Source organism: Salmo salar, chromosome 13, assembly GCF_965601325.2.
Source record: "Salmo salar chromosome 13, fSalSal1, whole genome shotgun sequence".
Classification (NCBI taxonomy): domain Eukaryota; kingdom Metazoa; phylum Chordata; class Actinopteri; order Salmoniformes; family Salmonidae; genus Salmo; species Salmo salar.
The window spans coordinates 16818708-16835722 of record NC_138303.1 but is presented as its reverse complement, the minus strand read 5'-3'; the positions used below and the strand labels follow the sequence as shown (position 1 = coordinate 16835722).

The window sequence follows — 17015 nt, the reverse complement described above, 5'->3', positions numbered from 1 at the left end:
GTGTGTGTGTGTGTGCGTGTGTTTGTGTAAAGGCTGGGACAGGTCAGTCAGTCTCATAGGCACTAACAGGAGTTGACTAAAGCCTGTCTCAGCCTTCTCTCTGTTCTTACTTATCTATCACACCAACATACTAGATTGTCTCGTTAATGCCAAAGATGAGGTACAGTACACTTTAGCTTGCTCACAGTCCAACCAAAGTGAAACTCCAGCCACAAAGCAAATTTGATCCACTGGATCTATATAATATGTTTGATGACAGAGACACCTTTTTTATTCCTCATGTGAAATAGAGGATCATTTGAAATGTTGAAATTGAAATGGTTTTTATTCCTCATGTGAAACAGAGGATCATTGTCACACCAGCCTTCGCTTTGGCTCCCCCTCCTGTCCAGCTCAGGCATTCGGTGTCGCCGTCCTTCTAGCTGCTGGCGAACCTGCTGCTGGCAAACGCCCTCCACTCATCAACCCCCGGACATGTCTCGTCATCATTACACACACCTGGTTCCAATCCCCACTCTATCACTGTATAAATACTCCCTCTGTCATTTGTCTTTGTCGGTCATTGTAAATGTTGCTTGTTTTCTTGAGAGGAAGCGCTCCTACGATTTCCTGAGTACTTTATTATTTTGCACTTTGGGTTTCATCCCGCATATATATATATATATATAGTGCTTTAATAAACTCTGTAGTTCTAAACCTGCAACTGCCTACTCCTCTCTACACTTCTGACAATCATTTGAAATGTAGCCATTGAAATGGTTTTTATTCCTCGTGAAATAGAAGATCATTTGAAATGTCTCCTTCCTGGTGGCCTCTGTCTGTGACATCACCTCAGTATAATCTTGATCTAAATCCCAGGCTCCGCTGTTCCTAGAGGGTATTTATTTGGAAGGAGTTTTTTTTATGAATGCTACAGAAATGGACAAACATTGGTAAGAAGAAGGTTAGTCTCTTCCAACTGCCACCGTGTACAGCCTACGGCACACAAGAAAAGAGTTATATCTTGCCTTTCTGACATTTTCTGTGAACCAACTATATTTAGCTGGGAAAACACAGCCAGTAAATGGTCCCTGCCCATTTTTTTTGTTCATGGTTTCCACCAAGATTTTGTATTGACTCTACGCCAGATTGTGAGACTCAGTTGTTCAATGGGAGTTACATCAATGCAATGGCTGGTCCCAATAAATTCAGTGTGTATGGAACCTTCTGCATACCGTATGACGTCTGTGTACAGACCTTGTACATTATGGATTTATAGCCTACCACAGAACATTACTTTGACTGTCTTAAATCACACCCTATTCCCCATCCAGTACACTACTTCTGACCAAAGGCATGTGATTCCGCTGAGATACTGTATGTATTTATTTCATGGCTGTTCAGTTCTACTACAGCTCCCCCCGACACCCACTCCGATGCCTCTGAATCAGAGATTAGAAAACAGATCGAACATTAACAGGAGTCATGATCTATTTATAAGTATGATCTCATGGCTCGCTCTATAATCCCCCACTTATGTTGTGTGATAGAACATTCAGGATTGCCATAGCATTAAGAGTGATGTAATGGTTTGATGTGTATATGATATGCTTGTACTGTATGTTTCTCTGATGGGGTGACAAAACATTCCCTATGTCCTAAGTGTCCATTAGCCATTACACTAACAACCTATTCAAATCATCCTCCATTAAATACAGAAAAGACAGCAGGCAAGTCTGCTTTTGAATGTGTTTTATTGGTATGTTTTCTCTGTGTAGTCATGAAACACAACACTCCACAACATGGCCCAAAGAATAACCCCCTATTTCTCTAGGGTGCCATCTCTGCTGGCCTCTCCACTAGTCTCTCCTCATCTCCCCCCTCTCACTCCCAAACACAACCCAGCTCAGCAGACACGGCAACCCCAGAGGACTAGAGATGTCCAGTGACCATTTCCTCTAAATATGATAGTCCATTTTAATCTGAAGGTGGAAATCAGGTTAGAAACTCAATACAGTGACTAAAGCACATGTCATAACCTTCCATTCAACTCCCAGTCCAAGTGATATAATTCATATCCACTTAAAACTACAATAATATTCTAACACTTTTCAATACAGTATGTTACCACACAGCTATCAGTATGGAAATCAACACACCGAACTGATCATGATTGAAAAAGTAAAAAGCATGTTTTAGAAATAAACGTCAAAAGCATGTGACTACATTAAAGTTACAATAGATTGCCTATAGTAGTCTATACTATTTCCCCTGCATTTACACCAAACATCTGATAGAAAACTAGCTATTTTATTAAATATAGAATGATTTCCAGGTACACACTGTCTCCGATGATACATGCTAGTGGGTTATGTCCCTATGAAGAGCTGTGTTAATATGACTGCAGATATATCCTATGGATGATAATTTACAATTGATTAATAGTGGATGGCATCATCACCATCACCACCATGAAGTAGTGTTTGGTTATAGTGGGTATACAGTAGTTTCACTGGAATGCCACCTGTGTAGTGAATCTAAAGTCAAAATACTATTCTCTTTCTCTAACTCTCTAAAATATCTCACACACATGAGTTAAAAAGGTGACCTCAAAGATGGGGGTAGCATTTCATCATCCTCATTGGAACGATTTAATTGGGTACAAGGTGCAGATAATGATTGACAGTATTGATTAATATTCCTACTGTACAGTCAGAGGCCTTGATTCCCATACCCTCCCTCCCTCCTCTATTAGAAAGCACCCAGGTAACTATTCTTTATAAAGTATATATATATATATATAATATATTATTTTAATTGAACCTTAATTTAACCTTTAACCTTTATTTAACTAGGCAAGTCAGTTAAGAACAAATTCTTATTTACAATGACGGCCTACCCCGGCCAAACCCTAACGACGCTGGGCCAATTGTGCGCCGCCCTATGGAACTCCCAATCACGGCCGTAAAAAAGTAAATCTCTCTCCCAGACAGATTCAGACTGCAAGAGGGCATATATGCATGATATGCTGTACACTGAATCAGAGACATACAGTACATAGACTACAGCAGGGGAAGGAAAACCTGGTCCTGGAGTGCTGCATGGCTCAGTTGGTCATGTGTGGTGACTAGTTGGAACAAAACCTTGCAGTACCTGCAGCACTCCAGGAACAGGGTCGCCTACAGCATTCCATTCTTTAAAACATGGGGCTTATTGAGGCATAATGTTTAGAATGTAGAAGACAGAAATAGAAATATAGAATATATCAAATTAGCTGTTCTACCTGATAAAGAATTCAATTGTTTTCATTCTAAATCTAATTTCTACAGTATCTGCAAGGTTTGGAACTTTAAGTCCGTCATATAAGTTCAGCACAGTGCTAGTAACCATGACAACTACATGGATAATATGAACCACCCTTTCTTTCACGTTAAAAGGCTGGTCTACATTCTGATATGAGGCATTGTTGATGCTATGGAATGCTCCTCTTGAGTAAATACTCACTGCTGTAAGTAAGCTTAACGGGTAAAACCCAAATCCTAACAGTAGTTTAATAAATAAAATACATTCAAATTAGCATCAGTAACACAGTAGTTAAGTGAAATAAATCATGAAGGAAAAAAAACATTCAAAACACATATTCTTGAATGTTTAAGATTAGTATTATTCATTTACTCGTATTGTTTGTGTTGCTGTTCTTGTCCATAAGTAACCTGTATTTTGTCATGTTCTATGTTTTGTGTGGACCCCAAGAAGAATAGTTGCTGATTCTTCAACAGCTAATGTGGATCTGAATATAAAAAAAAATTCTATCAATTCATGAACAGCATAAAAGCTTGAAGTGAGCATCTCTCTAATGAAACCCTATGTCCTATACAGGAGAATCTTCAGAGCCCCCCAGACACACTCCTTTATCCAATCACATCACAGCAGGAAATACAGTACAGGTATAGCTCCTCCTACAAACTGGCTCCAGATCCTCCCCTCACTAAAACATATGTTATCGTTTTTGGATTACAGTAAACTAGTAATGTATGTGCAGTACATTCCAAATGGCTGATATGAAATCAACATGGATGGCTATGAGGGATTCTGGTCTGGATGGACATAAGTCCACTCACTTAAAGACAGTATATTCAAACTAGATAACAAACTATAGAACCAAGTCTATGGTATTTGAGGCATAGAATACTTAACTTCCCTTTACGTAGAGATTTCTTTCTCTATGTGAAGTGATTAGTAACACAGTTTACGTTTTTACCCTTAGATTAGATTGTCTCTAAACCCAAATACACAATCAAGAGGCACCCGACTCAAAGTAAACAAACATCTCTATATAAATATAAATCCTACAGTCATCTGATACGTCTGGAGTGTGAAAGCACTGATCGGGCAAACGGATATAAAATGGTGCTCGGAGAAGAAGTTGCCTGTACATACAGACTTAGCATCAGTTTACCCTGACCCAATCCTAATATACTTAACCATAACAGGGACAACAGAAAACTGACCCCAGATCAGCGTCTAGGGACAACTTTGTCCCACTCCATAAAAGAGCAATAGAAGAGAGAAGGCACAGAAACACTGACCCACACAATAGGGCAGACCAACAGCAGCAGTTTCTGGGAGTGGATAGGCTGAAGCCAGAAGTCAACTAGGAGATGATTGGCTGAGAGCAGCAGTGGGTTGGCAGCGGATTGGTTGCTCACAAGATCTGGCATCCCATTGGCTGAAAAAAAGGAACTCCGGAGTTTCAATTGGGTTTGATTAAATGCTGATGTCACAATCTCTCTCTTCAGAATTAATGTTCACCACACATGATGTTACCTGTCCATCAGACCAGTGGTTCAAAAACCTCTCCACCCTTCCTCTCTCAGAAGACTACAACACCCTTCACATACCAGTTGTCTGGTTCAGTGGTTCTCAAACCTCTCCTCAGGGACCCCCATGTATTGGAACTATTCCAGAACTAGCACACCTGATTCAGTAGCTCATCAAGCCGTTGACTACTGGAATCAGGTGAGCTAACTTAGGGCTACAACAAAACTGTGAAACGTCTGGGGATCCCCGAAGAGAGGTTTGAGAACCAATGAAACCAACTGGTAATAACAGTCTTCTGAGAGAGGAAGGGTGGAGAGGTTGTTTGAATACCGTGACTGTCGCCGGAGGTGAGTCACATTCAGAAGGGTTTGAGTTGGCTGTAGCCTAAGCCCTATGCTTCACAATATCTACAGTTTCACGGACATAGCTAGCTTTACTGGTCCCCTTATAGGGAACAGTCCAGGAACAGAAGGTGTTTCATTTTAGTGTGCATCTCAATAGTCTAAAATGGCTTCCTCTCATCATGTCCTTTCCTTCATCTGCACTGATGTGGTAGAACTGGACAGGACAGTAACATCCTCCACATTGCTAACACCCATCCTGTATTTTCAGATGCAGGAGAGAAGAAGAGGAGAGGGGGCAGCTTTAGACCAATGAGATGCACCCCATATTTCCAGCCCAGACTTCTTCCTACTTTACCACACCCGCCCTCTCATCTACAGTCTGATGCACTGTCTTCGACTGGGCGTGGTCTACCTTGTCAGCTTTAGGTTTAGCCGTAGTCACAGCTGTAACCACACCCACTTTAACGGCTTGCCCCTCCCCCTTTACGTCATGTTCGGCTGCAAGGGGTGTGTCTCCCCTCCTCTTTGATCCATGTTTGCTCCATGGCACAAGGGGAGGTAATTCATCCCCCTTCACCTCACGTTTGGGCATAGGAGGCGTGGCTTTCCTCTGGGGCAGCCGAGGGTCGTCCCCGATGTCGACCGTCAGGTTGGTGTAGAGAGGCTGCAGCTCTTTGGATAACAGCTCGTAGGTCAGAGAGTTCAGACCATCAGAATGCCAGTTGAGCCTGGTCCGTTTCAGAAGGTCAAACCTGTGGAGGGGACAGGGGGGGAGAGAGATGAGTCAATAAGGCGTGTGTGTGTGTGTGTGTGTGTGTGCGTGTGTGTACCTGCGTGGATTCTGCTCGTTGCCCCTGTCTCCTTTATGCTTGATCATCTTGTAATGTCCGATGGCCACTGGAGGGCGCACTATCTTCATCCCAGACAGACGCACTCTGAGACAGACCGCAACACAGGAAGAATGAATATGTTGATTTGAGTGAAATAACTGAAAGACAGCACAGGACTAGATAAGGTAGCGTCTCAAGTTTTCCCTGACCAATTGACCTCACTAGGAACAACTCTGGGGCCTACTAATGAGGTGTGTAATCCACTATCATACTGGTCCATTGGCCCTCTATGGGACAGAGTATGGGTTTTCACACATCCACCTGAACTAAACAAACTAATGGGGAGGAAATCTACCAAGCAAACTGCCCAACAAGCTGGCAAGGATACTTACTGAGCTCCAAACATGAACTGTGGGGAGAGACACAGCAAAGCAACGGCAGTGAGAATGGAGATGAACAGGATATTATGACAGAGGTAGAAATTAAACACGTGAAGACAAATAGCTAATGAAGAGAGAGATACAGACAAGAGAGACATCTTTCAAGGAATTCACTGGTATAGTCACATGTGGTTGTCCCTCCCAGCCCCTCGCCCTACTCACCTGGCAGCGATGTCGTCGTCCTCCCCACCCCAGCCCCAATAGCTGTTGGGGAATCCGTTCATCTTCATGTACTGCTCAGGTGTGACTGCAGATACCCCTCCAAAATACTGGGGGTACGGCAACCTGGGTGGGACAAATACCAGAAGATGCCAGAACCTCAGATGACACTTGACATACAGACACTGATACTCTTCATAAACACACACATACCTGTATCTGAACTTGTCCATGGCCACAGAGAGGTGTGTGGGGAACTGATTGTGACAGGTGTAGGTGTTGTGGTCGTTTTCAGGCAGAAGATCTACATCGTGTAGGAAGATACACCCCCAGTCCTCGTCTCTCAGTGCCTCGCGGACCCCAACATTCAACAGCTTAGCCCGGTTAAATGTAGAGTTACCCCACTGCAAAAGAAAATACAGCGATCAGAGAGAGAAAGAAAGTAAGCGAGAGAGAGAAAGCGCGCGAGAGAGAGAAAGACACCTGCTGGACTATGTAGATACTGTAGTGAATCTGTTGTCTCTGTAGGAAGGGGTGGAGGTGGTAGAGTAGGGCTCGGAGGTGAGTCTGGCGGTTACGGTACGGCACCACGATGGCCGTGTGGTGGCACGGCTCGCAGTCTGGGGGGCTGTACCGGCCTCCCGGTAACACCAACGGGTTCCTCTCCCTGATCTCCTCCAGAGAGAGAGGCGAGGACAGACGCACAGACACAGGACCGACTAGAGAAGACAGAGAGAGGTAGAGGAGGGGAGATGTATCGCATTATGTAGGAAACCTTGATTATTCATACAGTACATAATGCCTTACAACATGATGGAGTGGTTCTCCCTCTCGCACACGTATATTTACCCAGTAGTGGTGAGGGCACCTTGCAGTCCTTCAGCTGAGCCCCTGTCCCTGGTGGTCCGGTGCCTATGTGGGGGGCTGGTGGCGCCCCCAGGTGGCTGAGGTTGGTGTACACGTCGTGGGGGCGGGAGTAGTCAAACTCAGGCTGCTCAGAATGGACCAGTACGGACACCAGCCCCCTGAAGCCCCCCAGGGAGAAGTAGACCACAAAGGCAAACTGGAAGCCCACCAATAGGGCCAGGGTACAGGGGGAGTCAAGAGAGCGACCACAACACGCCATGATGGAGGGAGGGAGAGGGAGAGAGAGAGAGGGGGTGATGGAGAGAAAAAGAGAGATGCAGAGAAAAGGTGAGAGAAGAAGACAGTGAGAGACAATTAGATCAGAAAGAGGCTGGGATCAGAGGGGGTAGAGGGATGACAGAGGAAGGAGAGATGGAGGAGAGACAGAGGGAGGGTGGGGAGGCTGTAGGGGGCTCAGGGGGTTAGGAGGGGGGCATCTATGTGTATGAATGTTGCAGCGCTATAGCTCAGTCCACATGGCCATCGCTTCAACATCTGACAAGTCACTGTAAAAGACAGGGAACAACACTCAACATTGTATACTGTTACACAAAAACAATGACATAGCTACTACAGTGTGTGTGTGTGTGTGTGTGTATATATATGATAATAATAACTTTGTGGGTGCTTACATTTGTCCTATTTCCCACGTGTACTAATGTGTGAATTAGAAATGTGTTTTTTGCATATCCCATCTCTCCCTGAGAAACCGTCAGCGTGTGTGAGTGTACCTGTGTTCTGCTGTAGTCCCAACTAGATGATATCAGAATCTGGCCTCCAGCAGAGAGTCTGCTCTCCCTCTCTCCTTCTCCTCCTCCCCTCATAGTTCCTTATGAAGAAGAGAAAGCACCAGGTAGTAGCCTACCATGACTGCAGGACTGACTGACTGATTTCATATCTGAATAGGAAGCCTGTAGACTCACATGTTATTCTTAAATGAGGCTACAGTATGACTCCAACGGTTCAGTTGCTACATGAAAAATGTAGGAACTAACTATAACAGCATTCCTAGCAACAGTAGGCTACGACAAGTCCCAACGAGTTTTTAGGCTATTACGTTCTGGTCTTCTGCCCATTTCAGTTAGATTTTCTATATGAGACAAATATAAGATCATATAAGATCCAATGATACCATAAACAATTACTTTCAAAACAGACTGAAATGTGTAAATTGATGCGTCCATATTAGGTGAAACATAATGTCCGTATCAAATCCATGTCCATTTTATCTCCAGAATAGGGTGTACAAGCTGTCAACATGACTAATAATAATTGTTGTATTAATAATAATAATTCATGAAGTCTAGGCCTAATATTTTTCGTGATAATCTGTTCACCTAGCTAAACATCATTCTATATCTCTAGATCATTGCGTTCCTTCTTAATTATAGGCCATTCTCGCGTTAGATCCGTATGTCTGCAACATTAATTTCTAGGGCAAAACTCCCTTGTCACACCCGTCGTCTCACCTCCATGTTCCTGCGACGTTCCAAATCTAGCCCCCGGCTTCGAATTAGGACAACTGGGCCGCACTGTGATCAACACATTCGATGGTATGGGTGGATGTTTCTGGGTGAGTCCGCTTCCTAATCTATTTGATCCAGGTCGAAATCCTCTACTAGCCGTTTAGAAAGCACTCTTCCGCATGGACTAAACACGGAAGGCCGTCGCTGCAGCAGCATCCAACAGATATCAACATATAAACTGCGGTTCATCTCTCATCCCCGTTCTCAGTAGGCTACAGCGCTGCCGCTACGACAGGCAGGCATGTAGAGGGGTAAAGCGAACATGACGTATTTTGCCGGGCAAATTGAACATGTTCAAGTGCAGAAACCCTCTCTCTCTCTCTCTCTCTCTCTCTCGTACACACACTAGTTGAGATTGTATTGTGAAACACACATAAGTGATTATATAGCAGTGGAGGAAGGGAAGGACCAAATTAAAATAGTGAAACATGATAGAAGTTCTATTTTTTTGATAACTATATTAAATATATTCACGCCACCAAATAACTGAAACACTGTTTTGCAATGGTCTTCAGTAGCCTCAACAGCACCCTCTGGGTATCACTATGGTGTAGCCAGAGCACAGCTATTTTCAGTCCTTTAATACAATAAAAAAAACGGTCATAGGCTGACCACACGACACGAGCGTTGCAAAGTAAATGTAGAAATCCATGTTATTCAATTATTGCACGCCAACGAGCGTCTGAGTTGCCAAGGGCTAAAATAGAAATCAGTTCTATTTCTGACGCAGATCGCGCTGCAAGTCCTGCCTCTCCCATCTCCTCATTGGTTTATAGAAGCAGTACCCACGTGCCATCTCCTCATTGGTTATACCCACGTGAGTGACTGAAAGAGGAACGAAGTCAGTGGTGGTAATGCACCTAATTTATGAAAGTTGCCAATCGCAATATAAAGTCAAGAGAAGACAAAGCCTGGAAGGAAGAGCGATGACTAGAAACATTCGGTTGACCCATTTATGTGTGGATTTATTGGCGGAGTAGAGGACCTTGTGCATTTCAAGTAAAATAACAACCCAATGTTTATATCCCAGGACAAATTAGCTATCAACAGCAAGCTAGCTAAATAGGACAAATTAGCTAGCAAGTGCAAGCTAACTAGCTAAATTGCCATATAGGCTTAATGCTTTTCGACCTGTCCCCAAATTAATATAATTGGTTCAGAGTTTGTTTTGATATTTTAACCTGCGTGTCATGATCGCGTTTGGTGTAGGGGACAAAATAAATGTATGCATGATGGCGCACACGTGCAGCCGGATTGGGTTCCGTGTTAGGCTCATCCCACTGGGCAAAAAGTGGTTGAATTAACGTTATTTCATGTCATTTCAACAACAAAATTCTATGTGATGACATCGAATCAACATGTAAAGCTGATTGGATTTGCAAAAAGCCATCAAAATAAGGGAATTTCATCTATTATCCACCCATCTTTTAACATTTTGGTTAATTTCACGTTAGTTGACAATGCAACCAAATGTAAATCAAATTAGACGTTGAACTGACGTATATGCCTATTGGGATGGTTCTCACCCCCTTCCATAGAATAACACAGTAATTATGACGACTTCTGGAGGACATCCTCCAACCTATCAGAGCTCTTGCAGCATGAACTGACATGTTGTCCACCCAATCAAAGGATCAGAGAATGAATTTAGTACTGAAAGCATAAGCTACAGTTAGCTCGCAGTGCAGGGTATAAAGTGTGGTGAGTAGTTGACTCAAAGAGAGAGAAAGACAATAGTTGAACAGTTTTGAACAAATAAATTTCTTAAAAAATAAAGGAGAAGCAACAGAGAGAGAGAGAAAGAGACATATTTCGTTGTATTTTTAGTTTACCTTTCACTTACTTAGATAATGCAGCTATAATTTAGCCTACTCAACATCCTGACTCAACCGGAGATGAATGCTATTTATGTTAGCTAGCTGGCTAAGGCTATCCAACACTGCAACTCTTCCAAGTCAGTTCTAGTTTGTTGACTATGATGTTAAAATTAAATCAAATTTTATTGGTCACATACACATGGTTAGCAGATGTTAATTCGAGTGTAGCGAAATGCTTGTGCTTCTAGTTCCGACAGTGCAGTAATATCTAACAATTTCCCAACAACTACCTAATACACACAAATCTAAAGGGGTGAATGAGAATATGTACATATAAATATATGGATGAGTGATGGCCGAGCGGCATAGGCAAGGTACAATAGATGGTATAAAATACAGTATATACATATTATATGAGCAATGTAAGATATGTAAACATTATTAAAGTGGCATTATTTAAAGTGGCATTGTTTAAAGTGACTAGTGATCCATTTATTCAAGTGGCCAGTGATTGGGTCTCAATGTAGGCAGCAGCCTCTCTGAGTTAGTGATTGCTGTTTAGCGTTCTGATGGCCTTGAGATAGAAGCTGTTTTTCAGTCTCTCGGTCCCAGCTTTGATGCGCCTGTACTGACCTCGCCTTCTGGATGGTAGCAGTGTAAACAGGCAGTGGCTCGGGTGGTTGTTGTCCTTGATTATCTTTTTCTCCTTCCTGTGACATCGGGTGCTGTAGGTGTCATGGAGGGCAGGTAGTTTGTCGCTGGTGATGCGTTGTGCAGACCGCACCACCCTCTGTAGAGCCTTGGGATTGAGGGCGGTGCAGTTGCCATACCAGGCTGTGATACAGCCCAACAGGATGCTCTCGATTGTGCATCTGTAAAAGTTTGTCAGGGTTTTGGGAGACAAGCCACATTTCTTAAGCCTCCTGAGATTGAAGAGGCGCTGTTGCGCCTTCTTCACTGTCTGTGTGGGTGGACCATTTCAGTTTGTCTGTGATGTGTACGCCGAGGAACTTAAAATGTTCCACCTTCTCCACTGCTGTCCCTTCGATGTGGATAGGGGTGCTCCCTCTGCTGTTTCCTGAAGTTCACGTTCATCTCCTTTGTTTCGTTGACGTTGAGTGAGAGGTTGTTTTCCTGACATCACACTCCGAGTGCCCTCACCTACTCCCTGTAGGCTGTCTTGTCATTGTTCGTAATCAAGCCCACTACTGTTGTGTTGTCTGAAAACTTGATGATTGAGTTGGAGACGTGCATGGCCACTCATTCATGGGTGAACAGGGAATACAGGAGGGGGCTGAGGACGCACCCTTGTGGGGCCCAAGTGTTGAGTGTCAGCGAAGTGGAGATGTTGTTACCTACGTTCACCACCTGGGGGAGACCCGTCAGGAAATCCAGGACCCAATTGCACAGGGCGGCGTTGAGACCCAGGGCCTCCAGCTTGATGATGAGCTTGGAGGGTACTATGGTGTTGAATGCTGAGCTGTAGTCAATGAACAGCATTCTTACATAGGTATTCCTCTTGTCCAGATGGGATAGGGCAGTGTGCAGTGTGATGGCGATTGCATCGTCTGTGGACCTGTTGGGGCGGTATGCAAACTGAAGTGGATCTAAGGTGGCCGGTAAGGTAGAGGTGATTATGATCCTTGACTAGTCTCTCAAAGCACTTGATGATGACAGAAGAGTGTGCTACGGGACAGTAGTAATTTAGTTCAGTTATCTTTGCCTTCTTGGGTACAGGAACAATGGTGGCCATCTTAAAGCATGTGGGGACAGCAGACTGTGATTGGGAGCGATTGAATATGTCTGTAAACACACCAGCCAGCTGGTCTGCACATGCTCTGAGGACACGGCTATGGATGCCGTCTGGGCCAGATGCCTTGCGAGGGTTAACACGTTTAAATGTTTTACTCACGTCGTCCATGGAGAAGGAGAGGGGGGGCACAGACCTTGTTAGCAGGCCGCGACGGTGGCACTGTATTATCCTCAAAGCGGGCAAAGAAGGTGTTTAGTTTGTCTGGAAGCGTGACGTTGGTGTCCGTGACGTGGCTGGTTTTATTTTTGTAGTCCGTGATTTCCTGTAGACTCTGCCACATACATCTCGTGTCTGAGTCATTGAATTGCGACTCCACTTTGTCCCTGTACCAGCATTTCGCATGTTTGATTGCCTTGTGGAGGGAATAACTACATTGTTTATATTCAGCCATATTCCCAGACCTCTTTCCATGGTTAAATGCGGGGGTTCGCACTTTCAATTTGCGCAAATGCTGCCATCCATCCAAAGTTTTTGGTTAGGGTAGGTTTTAATTGTCACAGTGGGTACAACATCTCCAATGCACTTCTTTATAAACTCACTCACCGAGTCAGCGTATAGATCGATATTGTTATCTGAGGCTGACCTGAAGATATCCCAGTCCACGTGACCAAAACAATCTTAAAGCGTAGATTCCGATTGGTCAGACCAGCGATGAATGGTTCTAGTCACTGGTGCATTCTGTTTGAGTTTCTGCCTATAAGACGGTAGGAGCAAGATGGCGTCATGGTCGGATTTGCTGAAGGGAGGGTGGGGTCTTTGTATGTGGGGTCTTTGTATGCATCGCAGAAGTTAGAGTAGCAGTGGTTGAGTGTATTACCCCCTCGCGTAGTGCAATGAATATGCTGATAGAATTTAGGTAGCCTTGTTCTCAAATTTGCTTTGTTAAAATCCCCAGCTATAATAAATGCAGCCTATGGATATATGGTTTCCAGTTTACATAGAGTCCATTGAAGTTCATTGAGGGCCGTCTTAGTGACTGCTTGTACACAGCTGTGACGATAACTGACGAGAATTCTCGTGGGAGTAATATGGCCGGCATTTGATTGTAAGGAATTCTAGGTCGGGTGAGCAGGAGGACTTGAGTTCCTGTATGTTGTTATGATTACACCATGAGTCGTTAATCATGAAGCATATACCCTGCCCTTCCTCTTCCCAGAGAGGTGTTTATCTCTGTCAATGCAATGCATGGAGAAGCCCAGTGGCTGAATCGATTCCGACAACATATCCCAAGAGAACCATCTTTCCGTGAAACAGAGAATGTTACAATCTCTGATGTCTCTCTGGAAGGCAACCCTTGCTCGAATTTCATCTACCTTGCTGTCAAGAGACTGGACATTGACAAGTAGTATACTCTGGAGTGGTGGGCGATGTGCCCGTCTACGGAGCCTGACCAGGAGGCCGCTCCATCTGCCCCTTCTGTGGCGCCGTTGTTTTGGTCCTCTTCTGGGATTAGATCCATTGTCGTTGGTGGTGGTCCACACAGAGGATCCACTTCTGGAAAGTCGTATTCCTGGTTGTAATGTTGGTAAATTGATGTCACTCTTATATCCAGTAGTTCTTCCTGGCTGTATGTAATAAAACTTAAGATTTCCTGGGGTAACAATGTAAGAAATAATACATAAAAAAACGAAATACTGCATAGTTTCCTAAGGACTCGAAGCGAGGTGACCGTCTCTGTCGGCGCCATCTTAAATAGCTAATATGGTGACAACAGTATAGGCTATGTCGCGGCACGGTTGGCTAGGTTACTTTCTAAATGTAATCCGTTACAGTTAAGTTACCTGTCCAAAATTGTAATCAGTTATGTATTTTTTGGGATTACCCAAACTCAGTAACGTAATCTGATTACATTCAGTTACTTTTAGATTACTTTCCCCTTAAGAGGCATTAGAAGAAGACAAAAATGTATGTTACTAATTGACTGACATCTATTGCAGGATAAATCAATGTTAAAGCTGGCCATATATGGATGTTACATTTTACTTTATGGGCTGGTTATGTAGGCTTCTAACCCATCGCTTTCTACTACATATAATAATACGATTAAATTAGATCTTTACATTAAAAACCAAAGTCTATCAGAATTCCAGTCATTCCAATAAATGTTATACCCCTTGATCTTCAAGAATAGGACTTGGAAATATGGAAGTATAGATTAGCCATATTGTTTTACCTGAGCATAACCCCCAAACTAAGGACTTATTAGCCAGCCCTACTCTGTTGTTTATGATTTTGTTGTCATGGAGGACTGATTGGGCTCATTGATTCGAGTTGAAAAATAAATGCTGCGATCATGGAATGGCATGCTTTGAGCACTACTGAAAAGTCCTATTTACATGTTGTTGGTAAACAGCTGAAGGATGGGCCTGAAGAAATGTAAGCACTCTCAGATTTAATAGACAGAGCTATGGATGCAAGGACTGACCATCCATGATATAAAAATTGTTTTAACCATGTTATGAAACTATAAAGTGTTTGTTTACATTTACAATGTTAACAAACATTGGAGAAAAACAAGCATATATTTTGGGTTATCATGGAGTGTGACAGTTGAACTAAACTCATGAGGTATTTTTAAGTTGTATTCTTTAAGAATCAATGGATATACAGTGTGTGTATATATATATATATATATACAACACACACACACACACACACACACACACACACACACACACACACACACACACACACAGTTGAAGTCGGAAGTTTACATACACCTTAGCCAAATACATTTGAACTCTGTTTTTCACAATTCCTGACATTTAATCCTAGTAAAAAATCCCTGTATTTGGTCAGTTAGGATCACCACTTTATTTTAAGAATGTGAAATGTCAGAATAATAGTAGAGAGAATGATTTATTTCAGCTTTTATTTCTTTCATCACATCCCCAGTGGGTCAGAATTTTACATACAGTCAATTAGTATTTGGTAGCATTGCCTTTAAATTGTTTAACTTGGGTCAAACGTTTCGGGTAGCCTTCCACAAGCTTCATACAATAAGTTGGGGGAATTTTGGCCCATTCCTCCTGACAGAGCTGGTGTAACTGAGTCAGGTTTGTAGGCCTCCTTGCTCGCACACGCTTTTTCAGTTTTGCCCACAAATTTTCTATGGGATTGAGGTCAGGGCTTTGTGATGGCCACTCCAATTCCTTGACTTTGTTGTCCTTAAGCCATTTTGTCACAACTTTGGAAGTATGCTTGGGGTCATTGTCCATTTGGAATACCCATTTGTGACCAAGCTTTAACTTCCTGACTGATGTCTTGAGATGTTGCTTCAATATATCCACATCATTTTCCTACCTCATGATGCCATCTGTTTTGTGAGGTGCACCAGTCCCTCCTGCAGCAAAGCACCCCCACAACATGATGCTGCCACCCCCGTGCAGTGGCTTCCTCCTTACTGAGCAGCCTTTCAGTTTATGTTCATATAGGACTCGTTTTACTGTGGATTTAGATACTTTTGTACCTGTTTCCTCCAGCATCTTCACAAAGTCCTTTGCTGTTGTTCTGGGATTGATTTGCACTTTTCACACCAAAGTACGTTCATCTCTAGGAGACAGAACGCGTCTCTTTCCCGAGCAGTATGACGGCAGCGTGGTCCCATGGTGTTTATACTTGCGTACTATTGTTTGTACAGATGAACGTGGTACCTTCAGGCATTTGGAAATTGCTCCCAAGGATGAACCAGACTTGTGGAGGTCCACATTTTTTTTCTGAGGTCTTGGCTGATTCTTTTGATTTTCCCATGATGTCAAGCAAAGAGGTACTGACTTTGAAGGCAGGCCTTGAAATACATCCACAGGTAAACCTCCAATTGACTCAAATTATGTCAATTAGCCTATCAAAAGCTTCTAAAGCCATGTAATAATTTTCTGGAATTTTCCAAACTGTTTAAAGGCACAGTCAACTTAGTGTATGTAAACTTCTGACCCATTGGAATTGTGATACAGTGAATTGTACATAAGTGAAATAATCTGTCTGTGAACAATTGTTGGAAAAATTACTTGTGTAAGTAAAGTAGATGTCCTAACCGACTTGCCAAAACTATAATTTGTTAACAAGAAATTTGTGGAGTGGTTGAAAAACGAGTTTTAATGACTCCAACCTAAGTGTATGTAAACTTCCGACTTCAACTGTATGTTAGGGATGCACAATATATCGGTGAACATATCGGAATCGGAAGATGTCTAGTTTAACGCCGATGTGCAAAACCGATGTCAAGGCTGACGTGCATACCAATATAACGTAGGTACATGACGTAATGACGCCAGGTTAAATTTTGCGCTACACGTGCAACACAGCATTCCTAACTTAGCCCACAATGTCTGTTGTGTGGATCAAGCAGTCGCTTCAAAGAGTAAGAACATTTCAGCAAGA

The 17015-nt window shown here is 43.1% G+C and overlaps 1 protein-coding gene across 1 annotated transcript; it reads right to left on the bottom strand.

Annotated features, from left to right (window-relative positions):
- Positions 1-1716: 1716 nt before the first annotated feature.
- b4galt3 (beta-1,4-galactosyltransferase 3) lies at positions 1717-9297 on the bottom strand. Its single transcript, XM_014134603.3, has 8 exons — positions 8949-9297; positions 8211-8308; positions 7423-7985; positions 7057-7292; positions 6787-6977; positions 6577-6699; positions 5975-6079; positions 1717-5896 (listed from the first exon to the last, which is right to left on the bottom strand). Exons 3-8 carry the CDS (start codon positions 7697-7699, stop codon positions 5491-5493), a joined length of 1338 nt encoding a protein of 445 aa, XP_013990078.1. The 5' UTR covers positions 7700-7985; positions 8211-8308; positions 8949-9297; the 3' UTR covers positions 1717-5490.
- Positions 9298-17015: the final 7718 nt, after the last annotated feature.

Bases quoted from the DNA above. Each gene is read 5' to 3' on its own strand.
- b4galt3 (XM_014134603.3), bottom strand. From the start codon at position 7,699: ATGGCGTGTTGTGGTCGCTCTCTTGACTCCCCCTGTACCCTGGCCCTA. The intron at 7,293-7,422 runs GTAAATATACGT...TGTCTTCTCTAG, and splicing joins GGTGCCCTCACCACTACTGG to TCGGTCCTGTGTCTGTGCGT. The intron at 6,978-7,056 runs GTGTCTTTCTCT...TTTCTTTTGCAG, and splicing joins GTATCTACATAGTCCAGCAG to TGGGGTAACTCTACATTTAA.